Genomic DNA, 20147 nt, shown 5'->3' with positions numbered 1-20147 from the left:
TGCCAGACCATTGTTCCTAATTTTTACTGACAGTCTACTGACTGGAGTGGTACCAGCTGATTGGAGAAAAGCCAATGTAGCACCAATATTTAAAAAAGGGCCAAAATACATCCCTGGGAATTACAGAGCAGTTAGCCTAACATCAATAGGCCCGTAGACGTGGTGTATCTGGATTTTGCAAAAGCTTTTGACACAGTTCCCCATAAACGTTTACTGTACAAAGTAAGGTCCGTTGGCATGGACCATAAGGTGAGTAAATGGATTAAAAACTGGCTACAAGGGCGAGTTCAGAGGGTGGTGATAAATGGGGAGTACTTGAAAAGGTCAGGGGTGGAAAGAGGGGTCCCCCAGGGTTTTGTGCTGAGACCAATCCTATTTAATTTGTTCATAAACGACCAGGAGGATGGGGTAAACAGTTCAATCTCTGTATTTGTGTACGATAGTAAGCTAAGCAGGGCAATGACTTCTCCGTAGGATGTGGAAACCTTACAAGAAGATCTGAACAAATGAATGGGGTGGGAAATTACATGGCAAATGAGGCTTAACCACTTGCCTACTGGGCGCTTAAACCCCCCTCCTGCCCAGACCAATTTTCAGCTTTCGGTACTCTCACACTTTGAATGACAATTACTCAGTCATGTAATACTGTACCCAAATGAATTTTTTGTCCTTTTTTTCATACAAATAGAGCTTTCTTTTGGTGGTATTTGATCACCTCTGGGTTTTTTATTTTTTGCGCTATAAATAAAAAAAGACCGAAAATTTTGAAAAAAAAAACGCATTTTTCTTAGTTTCTGTGATAACATTTTGCAAATGATTAATTTTTCTTCATAAATTTTGGCCACAATTTATACTGCTACATATCTTTGGTAAAAATAACCCAAATTAGTGGATATTATTTGGTCCGTGTGAAAGTTAGAGAGTCTACAAGCTGTGGTGCAAATCATAAAAAATTGATCACACCTGATGTACTGGTGGCCTATCTCATTTCTTGTGACCCGAACAAGTCAGGAAAGTACAAATACCCCCCAAATAACCCCTTTTTTGAAAATAAACAATCCAATGTATTTAGTAAGATGCATGGTGAGGTTTTTGATGTAATTTTTTCCCACAATTCTTTGCAAAATGAAGATTCCCCCCCCCCACAAAATTGTCATTATAATAGGTTATTTCTCTCACATGGCATGTGTATACCACAAATAACGCCCCAAAATACATTCTGCTACTCCTCCTGAGTATGGGGATACCACATGTGTGGGACTTTTTCACAGCCTGGCCACATACAGAGTCCCAACATGCAGGGAGCACCATCAGGTGTTCTAGGAGCATAAATTACACATCTAACTTGTTGACTACCTATTACATTTTTGAAGGCCCTGGAGCACCAGGACAATGACATGTGACACTGATGACAGATGGCACTGATACGTGGCACTGATGACACTGACGTGGCACTGATGACAGATGGCACTGATACGTGGCACTGATGGCACTGACATGGCACTGATGGCACTGACATGGCATTGATGACAGATGGCACTAATATGTGGCACTGATGACACTGATGACAGATGGCACTAATAATTGGCACTGATGACATTTGGCACTAATACGTGGCACTGACAGATGGCACTAATACATGGCACTGATGACACGTGACACTGATGACAGATGGCACTAATATGTGGCACTAATGACACGTGACACTGATGACAGATGGCACTAATATGTGGCACTAATGACACGTGGCAGTGATGACAGATGGCACTAATACGTGGCACTGATGACACTTGGCACTGATGACAGATGGCACTAATACTTGGCACTGATGACAGATGGCACAAATACGTGGCACTGATGACAGATGGCACAAATACGTGGCACTGATGACAGCTGGCACTAATACGTGGCACTGATGACAGCTGGCACTAATACGTGGCACTGATGACACGTGACACTGATGACAGATGCCACTGATACTCGGCACTGATGACAGATGGCACTGGGGTGGGATGGCACTGGGGAGGGATAGCAGTGGGGAGGGATGGCAGTGGGGAGGGATGGCACTGGGGACGGATGGCACTGGGGACGGATGGCACTGGGGACGGATGACACTGTGGATGGATGGCACTGGGGAGGGTTGGCACTCGGGAGGGATGGTAGTGGGGAGGGATGGAACTGGGGACGGATGGCACTAGCAACAGAGGACAGTGGGGAGGGATGACAGATGACACTGACGACTTTTTTTTCTTTTTTTTTTTACACTCTGCACACTGCTGCAGCGGTTCGCTCTCCCTCCTCACCCGCTGTCTCTGTGTGAGGAGGGAGAGCCGGCGATGAGAGAGGATCTCATATGTTTACATATGAGATCCTCTCTCATTGGCACTGCCGATTGCACTGTAAACAGCCGCTGTCATTGGCCGTTTACGGCGATCTGTGACTAGCTGTGTCCGAGGGACACGGCCAGCACAGAACTTCCCCGATGCACGCCCGCGGGAGTGCGCATTGCGGAAGTAAACAGCTGGGCGTCCAGAGACGTCCACCCAGCACATAGCGTCTGCGCTGCAGCCGTCTCTCGGCTATAGCGCGGGCGCGAAGTGCTTAATGTAGAAAAATGTAAAATATTGCATTTGGCTGGCAAAAATATGAATGCAATCTACTCACTGGGGGGGAGAACCTCTGGGGAATCAAGGATGTAAAAGGACCATGCAATGCAGGGCTGGCCCTACCATGGGACCCGATGGGACCATCGGTCCAGAGCGGCACTTTCAGGGGGGTGGGAAATTGCCGCTCGCCAGCCAGCCCGGTCTGCCCGCTCCGCTGCTTATCCCACTGTGAGGGAGCCCGGCACTAAGGTGACAGGAGAATGCAGGCAGAACACTCGCTGCCCTGGGGGGGAACAGTCAGCGGGCGGGTGGGCCAGTCGGCAGGTGAGCAGACTTGCTGGCCAATCGGCGAGCAGGGGAGCAGAGAGATGACATCATCTCTCACCGCCCGCCCAGCATTACTGCAGTTCTTCCCTCACTGTGCAGCCGTAAGCAGCAGAGAGATTACATCATCTCTTTGCTGCCTGCCTTCACTCTGGGACACAGCAAGTGACAATCTGCAATGTGTGGCAGGTGACGTTGTGGCAAGTGACAATCTGCAATGTGTGGCAGTTGACAATCTGCAATGTGTGGCAGGTGATGTCGTTGCAAGTGACAATCCACAACGTTGTGGCAGGTGACATTGTGGCAAGTGACAATCCGCAATCTGTGGCAGGTGACATTGTGGCAAGTGACAATCCGCAATGTGTGGTGGGTGACAATCCGCAACATGTGGAAGGTGACGTTGTGGCAAGTGACAATCCGCAACGTGTGGCAGGTGATGTCAGGGCAAGTGACAATCCGCAATGTGTGGCAGGTGACAATCCGCAACATGTAGCAGGTGAGGTCCATGGCAAGTGACAATCCGGAACGTGTGGCAGGTGAGGTTGTGGCAAATGAAAATCCGCAACGTGTGGCAGGTGACTGTGGCAATTGACAATCCGCATCTGAAGGCAGATGAGAGTGGCAAGTGACAATCCACATCTGAAGGCAGGTGACGGTGGCAAGTGACACACTCAGGGCTCCCACTAATTCTGCATTATGGTGAGTTGAACTATTTCATTTCATATAACAATGTAATAATGCACTTCAATCATTCTTTTTTGCGATACGGCACTACGTTGCTTTAACTGACAATTGCGCGGTCGTGCGACGCTGTACCCAAACAAAATAGAGCTTTTTTTTAGTGGTATTTGATCACTTCTGCGTTTTTTATTTTTTGCGCTATAAAAAAACAAAGGGAGCGACAATTTTGAAAAAAAACCAATATTTTTTACTTTTTGCTATAATAAATATCCAAAATACAAAAAAAAAAAAAAGTCTTCATCAGTTTAGGCCAATATGTATGCTTCTACATATTTTTGGTAAAAAACCCCCCAAAAAAACGCAATTAGAGTACATTGATTAGTTTGCGCAAAAGTTAAGCTAGGGAGAGGATCTGATCGCCTCCGCCGCTAACGACGGCTCCGGTAAGCGGTGGAGGGCACCAGAGAGCGGCGGGAGGGGGGCCCCTCTCCCGATAAAAGTGATTTTGCTGCGATTCCGCCACAAAGACAAACTTTTATCTTGAAGCGGACCGCCCGCTAGCTGCTACCATAACAACGGTATTCCTCTTCAAACTAGGGACGTAAAACGACGGCGGGCGGTCCATAAGTGGTTAAACTGCGTAGAAGTTTTTTTACTGTAATGCCCTGTACACACGGTCGGATTTTCCGACAGGGAAAGTGCGATTGGATTGTGTTGTCGGAAATTCCGATTGTGTGTGGGCTCCATCGGACTTTTTCCGTCAAAATTTCCGACACACAAAGTTTGAAAACAGGATATAAATTTTCCGACAACAAAATCCGATCCTTTAAATTCCGATCATGTGTAGACAAATCCGACACACAAAGTGCCACGCATGCTTAGAATAAATTAAGAGATGAAAGCTATTGGCTATTGCCCCGTTTATAGTCTCGACGTACGTGTTTTATGTCACCGCGTTCAGAACGATCGGATTTTCTGACAACTTTGTGCGACTGTGTGTATGCAAGACAAGTTTGAGCCAACATCCGTCGGAAAAAATCCAATGGATTTTGTTGTCGGAATGTCTGTTCAATGTCCGATCGTGGGTACAGGGCATAAGAGCAGCAAGGATGTGGAATTCCCTTCCACAGGCGGTGGTTTCAGCGGGGAGCATCGATAGTTTCAAAAACCTATTAGATAAGCACCTGAAAGACCACAACAGGGATATACAATGTAATGCTGACTTGATGGACTTGTGTCTTTTTTTAACCTCACGTACTATGTAGTACATCAGGTGTGATCAGTTTTTAATAATTGGCACCATCGCTTGTAGACTATAACCTTCACATAATATACACTGATTTGGGTTATTTTTACCAAAGATATGTAGCAATATAACTTTTGGCCAAAATTTATGAAGAAAACAAAAATGAAACAAAGAAAACTGCATTTTTTTTACAAAATTTTGTTAGTCTTTTTTTATTTATAGCACAAAAAATAAAAAACCCAGTGGTATTTGTGTGAAAAAAAGGACAAAAATGTTATATGGATACAGTGTTGCATGACTGAGTAATTGTCAAAGTGTGAGAGCACTGAAAGCTGAAAATTGGCCTTATTAGGAAGGGGGTATAAGTACCCAATAGCCTAGTGGTTAAATAAAATTACCAAAAAAATGTTATGCCAAGATGTCCTGGTGCCAGATTTTTACTTTTACATAATACCTGATTGTATGTACTTTATGGGCAGGGAAAGCCTAGGGGATAGAAAAAGTGTTTCTACTACAGGGAACGTGGTTATAAACTCCTTCCCACCCCCCTTAAACATAGAGTACAGTGTATATACGACCTCACTTAAGTGGGTCTTGTTCTGTACCAGTATTTGTGCTGGGAGTACGTCACACAGCGTGCTCCCAGCAAACAGACCAGGTTCTCACTGAGAGCCTTGGGTCTCGTACTAATAATCGGAAAACAGGAGTCAAAGTCTCCGATCACCTGATCACTGTGATAGCCAATCAGTGGAAATCAAAGTGATCCAAAGATGACCTGGAGTTAAGGTATGTTTTCTTTCCTCTGAATGGAAAGATAAAATTGTACCTTTCTCTATTGCCAGGGGAGAAAGATATAAACTAGCAAAATTGTGTTAAAAAAAAGGAAAAAGAAAAATATAGCTAGATCAAGGTTTGATTTGGGTCAGGGAAGTGTTAGGGTCATTGTTAGGGTAAAAGGTCATGGTCAATACATTTTTGGTAGGGTTTTTTTAAAAAAAAAATCTTTTTTTTTTTTTTTAATTTGTATCAATGTCAGTTAGTGTGTTTTAGGTAGGATGAAAAAAAAAAAGGGAAGGAAGTACACTTTTGCTTCTGGGCCTTACTACGGGTACAAACTACAACATATATACCATTATGTTACAACATAATACACTCATATGTGGTATTGCTGTGATCATCAGGAGCAGTAGAATTCATTTTGGGTTGTTCTTTAGTGGTAAGTAGCAAAAAATATATAGCTATTTTTTTTTTATATTTGTTTACTATTGCTAATAAAAATTAACACTTACCACCAAAAAAGCCAAATTTGTAATTTTACTAAGACATATCAGCAGTTGCAAAATTGTTTTTAAGCCTTAAGACTTGTTTAACCCTCCTTCATGAAGGGGTCATGAGCACTAATGCTGGCTTTTAAAATGACAGGCAGACCGGTCACCCTGGACTGGGAAAGCAAACCACAATTACCAGGCCTTTGAGGGGAGAAGTTCCTACAAAGAAACATAGCATAGGACAAGTGAAAAGGATGAATAGCTGGATCGTGCTCTCAAAAAGAGGAAAATAAAAACAATATATTCTATTTTATTAACAAAAAATAAATAAACTCTGCCTGGAGTTAAGGTTAAAAATAAAAATGCTTTTTTTGATATAATCGATTACCTTGGTGATGGAACTAGTTCCTCTGCCACAGGTGTCCATATGGAATCTGGAGTGCGCTGCTCCTTAAACCGACCAGAAAATGTCAAGGCCACCTGTTCCATGTCAAAAATGCAGACAGCAGAGCCTTGTATGCTGGAAGACAAAACAAAGTAGGGCGGAATTAGTGGAACACTTAAAGGCTTAGTTCACTTTTTTCCCTTAAATTCCACCTTCTCTATGTGCCAGTATAGCTGTAATGGAGCTCTTATGAAGCAGAGATAATTCTTTCCCTCTCCCCAGAAGCAGGCATTACCTCAGCCAGCAGTTGTTTGAACAGAAATCACTTCTCATCTTCCTGTAATCTGTCCTGAGCATAGTGTAGGACGACCCTGGAGTCAGGAAGTGCAGAGGCTCTGACATCATTGAACACACCCACCTGACCCCAGGAGAAACCTGCCACTAGACCAGGAGATTCCTCCCACTCTCCTCCCCTGTATCAGCCCACAAGTGTTTTCCTAGACCTGCCCAGCTGTCAGCTTCTACATTGTGAGTGGGCTGTGAAGTTTTCTTTACTTTTACATTGGCTAAGCCAGCCCATTTTATTTCCCCTGCTCCTCGACAAAGGGGGGAGACTAACACAATTTTGTGATTGATCAAGTTTCGGGAAAAAAAATGATCAAAAAAATGATCAAAGAACCTAGAAAGAGGCTTTTGTAAGAGTCCAGGGCTTACTACGCATGCACCAATGGTGCATTGCTGCAAGAGGAAATCCGTGCCAACTGAGCATGCATCAAAGACGTTTTAGTGTGCCAACCTGCACCTGCGCAGAAGATCTGATGGAAAAAGGCAGGAAAATGTCCAGGAGGCGCACAGGAAGTGACCTCAACCTGATGGAAAAGGGTTGGAAAATGCCCAGGAGGTGCACAGGAAGTGACCTCAACCTGATGGAAAAAGGCGGGAAAATGCCCAGGAGGCACACAGGAAGTGACCTCAAACTTCCCTATATAAGCCCAGCCCAGACACTGCCAAATTGCTGGATTATCGTCAGCCCCCCCTTGTTCCTGTGCTAGTGTGTGATTTGTCTGAACTTGTTGTGAACTGGAAACCTATTTGACTACTCTTGATTACTGCTTGCCATTGACCTCGGATTTGTAAATTGACCATTCTACTTTTCCCCTTTTGTACTCAGCTGCCAGATTGGAACTGACTCCGGCTTGGATCTCGACCATTCTTCTTCTGATTACTCCTTTTATACTTCGTTGCCAAACTAGACTTGATCCCGGCTCGGATCTTGGACTAAGGCTTGCATGGTGCTCTGCACCCGTGCCACTCGGTGTCCACCAAGTCTCTGTCTCCATCTCCAGAGGCTTCAAAGACCCGAGGTTCAAGGGAGGCCTCCCCACTACTTCGGTCTCACCTCAGGTACATGGCCTCCATGACAGAATAATCCAGCCATGTCTGAGACTGAGGGGAGTGCTTCCGCCTTCGAGGCCCTGTGCCAACAAGTGGCCTCTGTGTCTCCATACAAGAGGGGTACATTTAACTGGAAGGTCGGCTGACTGCAATGGCCAATACCTCAGTTCTGAGCCCTGCAGAACCACCTGTTATGGCTATGGAGCAGCCCCTCTCTACTCCAGCTCCTGAACCATGGGTTCTTATGCCGGAATGCTTTTCAGGGGTTTGCCACAAGTTCTTTCAGGAACACCTATCGGCTATACTTTACCTTACAGCCTAGGACCTTCTCTTAGGAGGATACAAAGGTCGGGTTTGTAGTAGCCACAAAACAAGGGAAGGAAAGTGCACCAGAGAAAAGCCATATAATAACAGATTTAAACTAAATATAGAAACAGTGATAACATGTAGAGATTTTACTGCAGCAATGCTAATAGCATATAGGGAATTTAGTGCAGCAAGAGCCAAGTGATAGCATATAGCTAAGTACTTACCTTCAGGATACAAAGTGTCACTAGTGTTACTGTGACATCGCTATATAGAAAACGCATGAATCTACAAAACTCTGCACAATCATTGTTGTCTTAGTTATAATTAGCAAAGGTCGGCAGGTGCTAGACAGCAAAAAATTTCTTTAAAAGTACCGTGATCAGTATGCTACCACAAACATGCATATCTGAGGAGCTGCATAATTGGAAGTAGATAAACAGCAGGCAACCAGCTTCAGATATTCCATCGATATCGCTCGCAGGTGGATAGCGCATGATACATCATAAAAACAGGACAAAGATGCCTATAACACCGTATATGAACAAACTGATACACATATATATTAAATCAATGTATAGATCATGCGTTAATTCTCCAAATTACATTCAGTTTATGATTAATGCTCGTTATGCATACATGACATGTATATATATCAATATCTCCATTCAGATCATATACTAAATCTTATAAATGATACCCATACGGACTGAGTCTGTTTACATATGTTACCTTATCTCAATAAAAAAAAAACAGAAAGGAGAAAAGGGGAGAATGGGGAGGGAAGGATGAAGGAAACAATTAAGGAGGTATACAAGACAGCTGCAAATGAGGCAAATCGCATGGTACAATATAGGTTGACCGTATTAAAGAAAGGGTTTGAAACTGATCATATCATTCATGCCTGGATAGACCATGGCTTGTAACTTATGTATCCATTGCGTTTTGCGCTGGAGTACTTTTTTTATCAAAATCACCCCCACGGGGGTCTGCGTAGACAATGTCAAGAGCTGCAAATTTAAACATCACGGGGTCATACATATGCTTGAAGGCGAACTGAACTGAAACAAACTAATTCAGAGGTAGTTAGGTTCATCACAACCTATTCCGACTAACATCAAACTATACGTTCAACTATCCAAAAACATTGGCACATTCTAACTACTGATCCCACCATCAGTAAATATATAAGACCCCGCCCAAGATTACTTTTCGGCGAGCAAGATCCATAAAAGACCATCTAGTACGAAGTCACTATTGCAAAGCCACTAATGCAATGGAATCCCCTGTAGGTGTTTTTAAATGTGGCAAATGCGACTTTTGCGATTTGCTGCTGACAGGACCTTCGGTTCCTCTCCCAAATGGTCACACACACGTTCTACGGCACCACATTACATGTCAAACGCAAGTAGTTATTTACATCATCCTTTGTTCAGGTAGAGCCTTCTATGTGGGTAAAACCATCAGGCCCTTCTGGAGAAGAATCAAAGACCACGTATACTACGCTACAAATGGTCTCTTAAACACCACAATGGGTTATCACATAGCCTTCAAGCATATGTTTGACCCTGTGATGTTTAAATTTGCAGCTCTTGACATTGTCTACGCAGACCCCGTGGGGGTGATTTTGATTGAAAAAAGTACTCCAGCGCGAAACGCAATGGATACATAAGTTATGAGCCAAGCATGAATGATATGATCAGTTTCAAATCCTTTCTTTAATACGGTCAACCGATATTGTACCATGCGATTTGCCTCATTTGCAGCTGTCTTGTATACCTCCTTAATTGTTTCCTTCATCCTTCCCTCCCCATTCTCCCCTTTTCTCCATTCTGTTTTTTTTTTTTTTTTATTGAGATAAGGTAACATATGTAAACAGACTCAGTCCGTATGGGTATCATTTATAAGATTTAGTATATGATCTGAATGGAGATATTGATATATATACATGTCATGTATGCATAACTAGCATCAATCATAAACTGAATGTAATTTGGAGAATTCACGCATGATTTATACATTGACCTAATATATATGTGTATCAGTTTGTTCATATACGGTGTTATAGGCATCTTTGTCCTGTTTTTATGATGTATCATGCGCTATCCACCTGCGAGCAATATCGATGGAATATCTGAAGCTGGTTGCCTGCTGTTTATCTACTTCCAAGTATGCAGCTCCTCGGATATGCATGTTTGTGGTAGCATACTGATCACGGTACTTTTAAAGAGATTTTTTGATGTCTAGCACCTGCCGACCTTTGCTAATTATAACTAAGACAACAATGATTGTGCAGAGTTTTGTAGATTCATGCGTTTTCTATATAGCGATGTCACTGTAACAATGGCAATTCGCCTATTGTCGAACAGATCTAAAGTTGAGCAATGGAAATAGGCACTAGTTCCTACAATGCCCATAATTCATACATATAAGATATCTCTTCTTCGGCATATCTTCCTTCACATGTGCAAAAAGCTCTGTTGCCATCAGCCTACAATTCCCATAATGCAACCTGCTATCCTGGAATCACATGATGCTATGTCTCACGATCAGCTGTGACTGATCAAGGATATAAATATCTGTCAGCTGCTGCTAGTTCTGTGTGCAGTGTAATGCTGTCTCCCAGGGGCACGCTGGAGTATTTGTATCCTGAATGTAAGTACTTAGCTATATGCTATCACTTGGCTCTTGCTGCACTAAATTCCCTATATGCTATTAGCATTGCTGCAGTAAAATCTCTACATGTTATCACTGTTTCTATATTTAGCTTAAATCTGTTATTATATGCTTATAGATGCAGTGATGGGATTGTATTGAGCCTTCAGCATTGCTGATACTAAATCCTGGATCTAATTGGTGCATCCGGTGTTGGCCTTCCTCCCTCTAATGGCTGTTCCCATAATTAGTAACACTATCTACATGCCTCTGCTGAGATATTTAGCTATATCCAATATAGTAAGTCTGATTCTCTAACAGACCTACAAAGTTTTCTCTGCCTAAATGCATATTCTCGTTGCTGAAGCCGATTGCATTTGCTTTAATTTCAGCTTTCTAACTGCTGATTGAACTTTCTCATCCTACTGTGATTTGCATGTTTTTGCATTTCAATTCAAGGTACTGGCTTGGTGTTCTTTCCTATGCTCACAGTTGTTTAGCGCATGATTTTTATCGTTAACAGTTTGTTTATGTGTTAGTTGTGTGTGTCTAATGATTTTATATCTCATTTTAGATAGAGAGACATATTTCCTTCTCTGTCTCATCTGTGAACCTTGGCCGTGTCCTGAGGAAGCCTAACGGCGAAACACGTAGACATAAAAGGGCTCACTGCACAATAATCATAGATGCTTTATGTTACAACTGTCATTTTGTTTTTTAGATATTTGTATTTTTCAATAAATTTATATTTTTTATACTATATCTTCTCCACAGTTTCTTAGCCTAAAAAGTCCGCCTCCCTGGTAATACTCAGTAATACCTTATTTTGTATCCTCAGGGTTCGTAGTAGCCTTATTTACAGAAGAACCTCAGGCATGATCTCATCGGCTATTGGAACGGGAGAGTCCTATACTGCACTCACTGTCTTCTTTCTTCGATGCCATGGCAATGCTCTATGATGACCCACAACAAACCACCACGGCTGAAACAGTGTTGACCTCTCTACAACAGGGAAAACGGAACTAACGTAACGGAATTACGCAAGTGGGCTGCAGACACTGCATGGAACAACGCTGTCTTGTGCCATCAGTTTCGATTGGGCCATTCCGAGCCCCTCAAAAGACGAATTAGCAAGAGTAGGGCTCCCTGATACATTGGAACCTACAATTCAGTTGGCTATCCAGCTTGATGGCAGACTCAGAGAACGTCGCAGGGAACGATCCCGTATGGCTCATGGATGCTCCCACGAGTACCCATGGCTCCACACCTGAGAACTCCTGAGACCCACGCATCAACCCCAATTCATGATGCAGGACCGATGCAACTCGGCTTAGTTCGTGCACCCCTCACACCCGAAGAGCGACAACGCCGTCGTCTGAACAATCTATGCCTGTATTGTGGTGAAGTGGGTCACTTTCTTCAGATGTCCCATTAGGCCGAGTAAGTGGATCGAACCCCCATCTGTTTCGCCATACATTGTTAAATCCTTGCATCTCACTCTCTGCCTCTCTTTGCAGATACCGGGAAAGATAATCCAAGTAGCAGCCATTATTGACTCTGGGGCTTGCAGCTGCTTTATTTACATCCACTTCTCCAAAAAGTATGGAATCCCACTATGCAAGAAGCCCCAGCCATTTACTGTTCATCTGGCAGATGGCTCCACACCAACCTCGGGTCCAATAACTACGAGAACACCCTCATATTGGCCACCACGAAGCAGACCATCGGTAATATCTTCGGCTGGATGTGATTTCTTCCCCCATTTTTCTGGTTATTTTGGGGTTCCCGTGGCTTTGACAGCACCAGCCACAGATTGATTGGTCCACTGAAGTTGTGTCTTTCGGCTCACCCTATTGCTTACACCACGGTTTCCCACAACAAGCCTGTTTGACGGTTCAACCCCTTTCCACAGATGACAACACACTTCTCCCCCAGGTTTACAGAGACTAACTGGACATCTTTGGCAAGAAGGGGCTGAATCACTACTGCCTCACCGGCCATATGATTGCCCCATTGAGCTTCTTCCTAGTTCTGAAACTACCATTTGGGAGGATCTTCCCACTCTCTGAGCCTGAATTAGAAATCCTCCAAAAATATATAGATGACAATCTTAGGAAAGGGTTCATCTGGCCCTTTACCTCTCCTGCTGGCGCTGGACTCTTCTTTGTGGAAAACAAGGACCATTCTTTAAGACCATGTATCGACTACAGGGAATTGAACAGTATCACAATCAAGAATCGATACCCGTTGCCTCTAGTCCTTGAGCTCGTTCAGAGGTTCTGCACCGCCAAGGTCTTCTCAAAATTGGACCTACGGGGGGCCTACAATTTAATATGGATAAGAGAGGGTGATGAATGGAAAACAGCCTTTCGTACTAGGTTTGGCCATTTTGAGTATCTGGTCATGCCATTTGGGCTGTGTAACGCCCCAAGCAACTTTCCAACACTTGGTGAACGACATCTCTCGGGATTTTTTTTTACCTCTTCGTGATAGTGTACTTAGATGACATGCTTGTTTTTTTCCTTGTTTGACCTCAACCTGATGGAAAAAGGTGGGAAAATGCCCAGAAGGCGCACAGGAAGTGACCTCAACCTGATGGAAAAAGGTGAGAAAATGCCCGGGAGGCGCACAGGAAGTAACCTCAAACTTCCTTATATAAGCCCAGCCCAGACACTGCCAAATTACTGGATTATCTTCAGTCCCCCCTTGTTCCTGTGCTAGTGTGTGATCTGTCTGAACTTGTTGTGACCTGGAAACCTATTTGACTACTCTTGATTGCTGCTTGCCATTGACCTCGGATTTGTACCTTGACCATTCTACTTATTTGCCCCTTTTGTACTCAGCTGCCAGATTGGAACCGACCCCAGCTTGGATCTCGACCATTCTTCTTCTGATATTCCCTTTTATACTTCTTTGCCAAACTGGACATGACCTCGGCTATTTCTTACAGCCCAGCAGAAGAAAACAAGACTGAGACTCTGCATAAAAGAGACTTGCAACTATCCAGAAATAAGAGACATTTTCCAAAATACAGTGACATTGACACAAGCAATGACATATATGGATACGCTTGTATAGGATATGGGGTTACTTGTATAGATTTTTATTTTTTCCATAGTAACACTATTGAAATATATGCCAGAATAGAATCCAACCACTAGTTAGTTTAAAGTTTATAAAGATGCAAGGATCATATGTACATAATAATAAAACTGGTACATATGAGTGTAATTTAACAAATATGGGATTCTGGGTTATAGTTTTAAAAGGAAATGAGTCTACAACTTGGACTGGTGATGTAACTAGTGGTAGGGTACATTCTTCTTCTGTGGGAGGATCCAAAACTGATATTTGGTTTCTAACACAATATTATTTACAGTGTGTAGTTTCTGAACAATTACAAATTAAAGGAGATGAAAAAGGAGATGTAACTAGAGTATGGGATTTTCAAACAGCAAAAGGTTTAGCTCAAGTCAAAGTGAAGGTGATGATTACTGTTAAGAATTTGATTATTCCAGACATAAAAGTATCTCCGCAATCTCTTAAAGTTACATAAGGAAAGGATAATTTAACTTTGATATGTACTACGCAAATAGACTTACCTCAGAATTCACTATTAACTTGGAAGAGAAATGGTGAGTTGTTGGGTAGTCTTTTTCATAGCTCAGCTAATATACCGTATTTATCGGCGTATAACACGCACCGGCGTATAACACGCACCCCAATTTAGGAGGGAATTTTAAGGAAAAAAAAACTTTTAGGAGGGAAGTTGAAGGGAAAAAAAACTTACATTTAAATGCCCATCATTGCAGCCTTCTCAGTGCAGCCATGTCAGTGCAGCCTTGTCAGTGCAGCCATGTCAGTGCAGCCTTCCCCAGTGCAGCCTTCCCCAGTGCAGCCTTGTCAGTGCAGACTTCCCCAGTGCAGCCTTGTCAGTGCAGCCATGTCAGTGCAGCCTTCCCCAGTGCAGCCTTCCCCAGTGCAGCCTTGTCAGTGCAGACTTCCCCAGTGCAGCCTTGTCAGTGCAGACTTCCCCAGTGCAGCCTTGTCAGTGCAGACTTCCCCAGTGCAGACTTCCCCAGTGCAGCCTTGTCAGTGCAGACTTCCCCAGTGCAGACTTCCCCAGTGCAGCCTTGTCATTGCAGACTTCCCCAGTGCAGACTTCCCCAGTGCAGCTTTCCCCAGTGCAGCTTTCCCCAGTGCAGCTTTCCCCAGTGCAGCCTTCCCCAGTGCAGCCTTCCCCAGTGATCCCAGCCATTCTGGGCTTCAAAATCGCCGATCGCGATTTGAAAATGGCGCCGCCGGCGCCGAAATACACAGAGCCGGTCCTCGGCTCTTTCCGGCGGCTGTCGTTCACTTTCGGCTCCACTCGTAGTCCCGAGCGGAGCTATCCGAACCTAGCCGAGTAGGTTCGGATAGCTCCGCTCGGGACTACGAGTGGAGCCGAAAATGAACGACAGCCGCCGGAAAGAGCCAAGGACCGGCTCTGTGTATTTCGGCGCCGGCGGCGCCATTTTCAAATCGCGGTCGGCGATTTTGAATATGTGACAGGTCAGGATCGCAGGGGATCGGCGTATAACACGCACCTGCGATTTTCCCCTGGTTTTAAGGGGAAAAAAGTGCGTGTTATACGCCGATAAATACGGTAATTCGTAAGGGTAATTTTGGTTACATGGATTGGACAAATAATATCTTGATTTATCATCACGCTAGTCCAAATCTAAATGACTCTGGTATACAGTGGGGACGGAAAGTATTCAGACCCCCTTAAATTTTTCACTCTTTGTTATATTGCAGCCATTTGCTAAAATCATTTAAGTTATTTTTTTTTCCTCATTAATGTACACACAGCACCCCATATTGACAGAAAAACACAGAATTGTTGACATTTTTGCATCCTTTGGACTTTTGCATGATTGGATCTCTTGTGTACATAGTGTGGCACACTTTTATATCACTTTAATTTCACTATTTTTCACATTTGTATTCACTTCTTAGTGATTTAAGATATTAGAGTCACTTATTGTGTATTTGTGCATTTATATAAGGTTAAATGTCTTATTCCCTTATTGGGCATATTTGGATTATTAATAACCTTTTTTTGTGTGATAAGTTATTTACTCCATTATTAATCTAATGGTTAATTCATGGTTCCTAGCGCTACACTTTTACTTTTTATAATTGTTGCCTCCATAATCCTTAAATGGAAGATGTTTGGGACGACCAAAACCCTTCCTAGAGCTGGCAGTCCGGCCAAACTGAGCTATCGGGGGAGAAGAGCCTTGGTGAGAGAGGTAAAGAAGAACCCAAAGATTACTGTGGCTGAGCTCCAGAGATGCAGTTGGGAGATGGGTTGTAGAGAGTCAACCATCACTGCAGCCCTCCACCAGTCGGGGCTTTATGGCAGAGTGGCCCGACAGAAGCCTCTCCTCAGTGCAAAACACATGAAAGCCCACATGGAGTTTGCTAAAAAAACACCCGAAGAACTCCAAGATGGTGAAAAATAAGATTCTCTGGTCTGATGAGACCAAGATAGAACTTTTTGGCCTTAATTCTAAGCGGTATATGTGGAGAAAACCAGGCACTGCTCATCACCTGTCCAATACAGTCCCAACAGTGAAGCATGGTGGTGGCAGCATCATGCTGTGGGGGTGTTTTTCAGCTGCAGGAACAGGACGACTGGTTGCAATCGAGGGAAAGATGAATGCGGCCAAGTACAGGGATATCCTGGACGAAAACCTTCTCCAGAGTGCTCAGGACCTCAGACGGGGCCGAAGGTTTACCTTCCAACAAGACAATGACCCTAAGCACACAGCTAAAATAATGAAGGAGTGGCTTCACAACAACTCTGTGACTGTTCTTGAATGGCCCAGCCAGAGCCCTGACTTAAACGCAATTGAGCATCTCTGAAGAGACCTAAAAATGGCTATCCACCAACGTTTACCATCCAACCTGACAGAACTGGAGAGGATCTGCAAGGAGGAATGGCAGAGGATCCCCAAATCCAGGTGTGAAAAACTTGTTGCATCTCTCCCAAAAAGACTCATGGCTGTATTAGATCAAAAGGGTGCTTCTACTAAATACTGAGCAAAGGATCTGAATACTTAGGACCATGTGATATTTCAGTTTTTCTTTTTTAATAAATCTGCAAAAATGTCAACAATTCTGTGTTTTTCTGTCAATATGGGGTGCTGTGTGTACATTAATGAGGAAAAAAAATGAACTTAAATGATTTTAGCAAATGGCTGCAATATAATAAGAGTAAAAAATGTAAAGGGGTCTGAATACTTTTCGTCCCCACTGTATATGAGTGTTGCCTATCATTGAAAAATTATCCCATGAAATGTGATATTGCAAATGTTGTAGTTTAGTCCCCTGAAAAAATTAAGTGTACTAATGGAAAATTTATTTCCGCCAGTCCTTTTCAAATTAATCATTTCCAATCCAGACATCTCTTAAGAGAAGGAAATTTTGTGATTATACTTTGGAAATTTAACATTTCTGAATGGAAAACCTCATCAAGGTATCCTCAATGTCAAGAGTATTTAGTTAATAAGGAATTGGGTATTGATAAATGGTTGGAACTATTGGAAGCATTACCAATAGTATGGATATTAATATGTTAAAGTCTGATCTAGAAACAACAGGTTTAGTGGGAAGTAAAAGTATTAAAGTTCAGAGAAATTTAAACAAAATATTAGAAAATATGATAATGAAGACAGCAACGGTTATAGGCCCATCTATAGTCCATTTACAAAATATTACTTTAAATTTAACGAACAGTGAACAACATTCCCATTTAGCCAGGACATGTCTAGAGATACAGACAGAGTATTCTACCAATTTTAAAATAACAGCTCAAGCATTCCAACGTGGAATAACTCCTCTAGGTGGTTTACAAAGTTTACCTAATGAATATGTATTTGCAAAAAAATCATACAGATTTATGGGTAAATAAATGGCTAGGATGTAATCAGCATGAATGCTTTAGTACCTCAATGATTCCTATAGCAGGAAGAGAACAAATATTGGTTCCAAAACAGTCTTATGCCCCGTATACACGGTCGGACATTGCTCGGACATTCCGACAACAAAATCCTAGGATTTTTTCTGACAGATGTTGGCTCAAACTTGTTTTGCGTACACACGGTCGCACAAAGTTTTCAATTTCCGATCGCCAAGAACACGGTGACATCAACCACGTACGACGAGACTAGAAAAGGCCAGTTCAGAACCAAGCACGGCACCCTTTGGGCTCCTTTTGCTAATCTCGTGTTAATAAAAGTTTGGTGAGAGGCGATTCGCGCTTTTTCAGACTCGTGGATTTCAGATCGTTTTCTGCTGTTCAGTTTGTGCTTGTGGGTTTGTATCTGCTCTTCAGTGCGTGCAGCAAGCTTCGTGTGACTTTGATTAGTCATTGTGTTCTTGTTCGTTCGTTACTGTTTTTCAGGTTGCTCTTCACAGGCCTTGCTGTTCTTCAGTGCGTTCTGTTACTTCGTTCTGAGCAGCCGACCGTTTTCTAGCCATGTTGCGTATACGTACTCCTCGTAGAGTTCGTGCTGTGCGGGGGCTTGGTGTTGGGGTCCTGACCTTGACACAAGTCCAGTCCATGAACAGGGTGGGGAGGAGTTCATGGACCAAGAATTGGTTGCTCCAGCGTGACCAGTTCTGTCATATGCCTTTGCTCCGTGAGATCCGTGAGAATAATCCTGATGATTTCAGGAACTTTCTCCGAATGACGGACCCCGTTTTCCACCGTTTGTTGGCTTTGCTGACCACCTATAACAGCACCTATAACAGCAGGCAGGATACCTGCATGAGGCAAGCCATCACTCCAGAGCAGAGGCTCGTCGCCACCCTGCGGTACTTGGCGACGGGGAGAAGCTTGCAGGACTTGAAGTTCTCGACAGGCATCTCCCCCCAGGCTCTGGGGATCATTATCCCAGAGACCTGTTCTGCCATCATCCAGGTCCTGCAGAAGGAGTATATTAAGGTAAGATTTTTATCCTTTAATATCACATTTTATTGTATTTTTAATGTTTGATAATATATTGTATTTCTTTCCCCATTCCCTAATTACCATGATTGTAATATGCTGTGAATGTCCCCTTTGTCCTCATGCATGCTGGATTTTTTTTTTTTTTTTTCTCCTTCACACATATTTGCCTTCACTTACCTCCCCAGCATGGTCTCCTGCCCCTATATTCACCTCATGTAGTCACTTAATGTATTTTATCAGCTCCATAGTAGTGCTTTACCCCAAACACCCCCTAAATATTTTTAAATGTGATTTGTGCTTTAAATTCAGGCAGAGTGCCAGAGGCTTTTTTAGGGGTCCCCAAATCATTTTGAACCCTCCCTTCCCCCAACTGCTAAGTCAGCTGATCCCAATTCTCTTTCTATCTATCCTCAATCATCTATCTGCTGAATTTGCCAAACCCATACACACTATACCCATCTCTTTTGTGGTCAGATGTATGGATGAATTCCCCAAAGCACGTAGTGCAAGGGCCTGCCTGTATACTTTCAAATGGTAATGTTTCAAGTTTTTGTATCCTATTATTATCTTGATAGGTAATAGCAGAATGTCCAAATGTGTACAGTGCGTATTTATATCTTTGTATTATGACACTTACCTGTCCAGTGGGCTGCCAATAGTGTAACTAAGGAGGGGCTGTTCAAAGTAATACACATTATTTAGGCATTCATCTCTCAATGAAGTGGAGAGGGTTACTTGTCCAAGAGCCCCCCCCCCCATAATGTTAGAAATGGCCCATGAGAGGGGGAGGAAGGGGAATATGATAGGTGTACCTTATACTTTGGTGTTTAAAAATTCCCATTAATAAATGTTATCTTGATGTTGGCCAAGAATGTTTGTGTCTAATCTGCTTTCCATGTTTTAATGTGCAAAAAGACTAATTTTTTTTCTTTTACTCAACAGTTTCCTTCCACGCCACAGGAATGGCAGACTGTGGCCTCCCACTTTGCCCAGCGGTGGGACTTTCCTAACTGTGGAGGGGCAATTGATGGGAAACACGTCCACATCATCCCACCACCCAACTCGGGGTCATACTATTATAATTACAAGGGGTTTAATAGTATTGTGATGTTGGCGGTGGTGTCGGCTAATTACGACTTCCTGTATGTGGACGTGGGGAAGAATGTCCGGATGTCCGATGGTGGAGTCATCGCCCAGACGGAGTTTTACAGGCGTCTCCAGAATGGCAGCTTGGATTTGCCACCTCCAGAAGAGAATGAGGAAGGACTCCCATTCGTCTTCG

At 43.2% G+C, this 20147-nt stretch overlaps 1 protein-coding gene across 4 annotated transcripts in view; it reads right to left on the bottom strand.

Moving 5' to 3' along the window:
• The window catches only part of SEMA6B (semaphorin 6B), a 1880978-nt gene that overhangs the window by 160743 nt on the left and 1700088 nt on the right, over positions 1 to 20147 (bottom strand). For all 4 annotated transcript variants that reach the window (XM_073594847.1, XM_073594838.1, XM_073594868.1 and 1 more), the window contains one exon: positions 6514 to 6645. In XM_073594847.1, coding sequence (XP_073450948.1) covers positions 6514 to 6645 — 132 coding nt within the window. The remainder of the gene's footprint in view (positions 1 to 6513; positions 6646 to 20147) is intronic.

The sequence above is a fragment of the Aquarana catesbeiana genome, linkage group LG01, assembly GCF_042186555.1.
Source record: "Aquarana catesbeiana isolate 2022-GZ linkage group LG01, ASM4218655v1, whole genome shotgun sequence".
Classification (NCBI taxonomy): Eukaryota; Metazoa; Chordata; class Amphibia; order Anura; family Ranidae; genus Aquarana; species Aquarana catesbeiana.
Note: the sequence above shows the minus strand (reverse complement) of the source record. Positions and strands in the feature narration are given on the sequence as shown.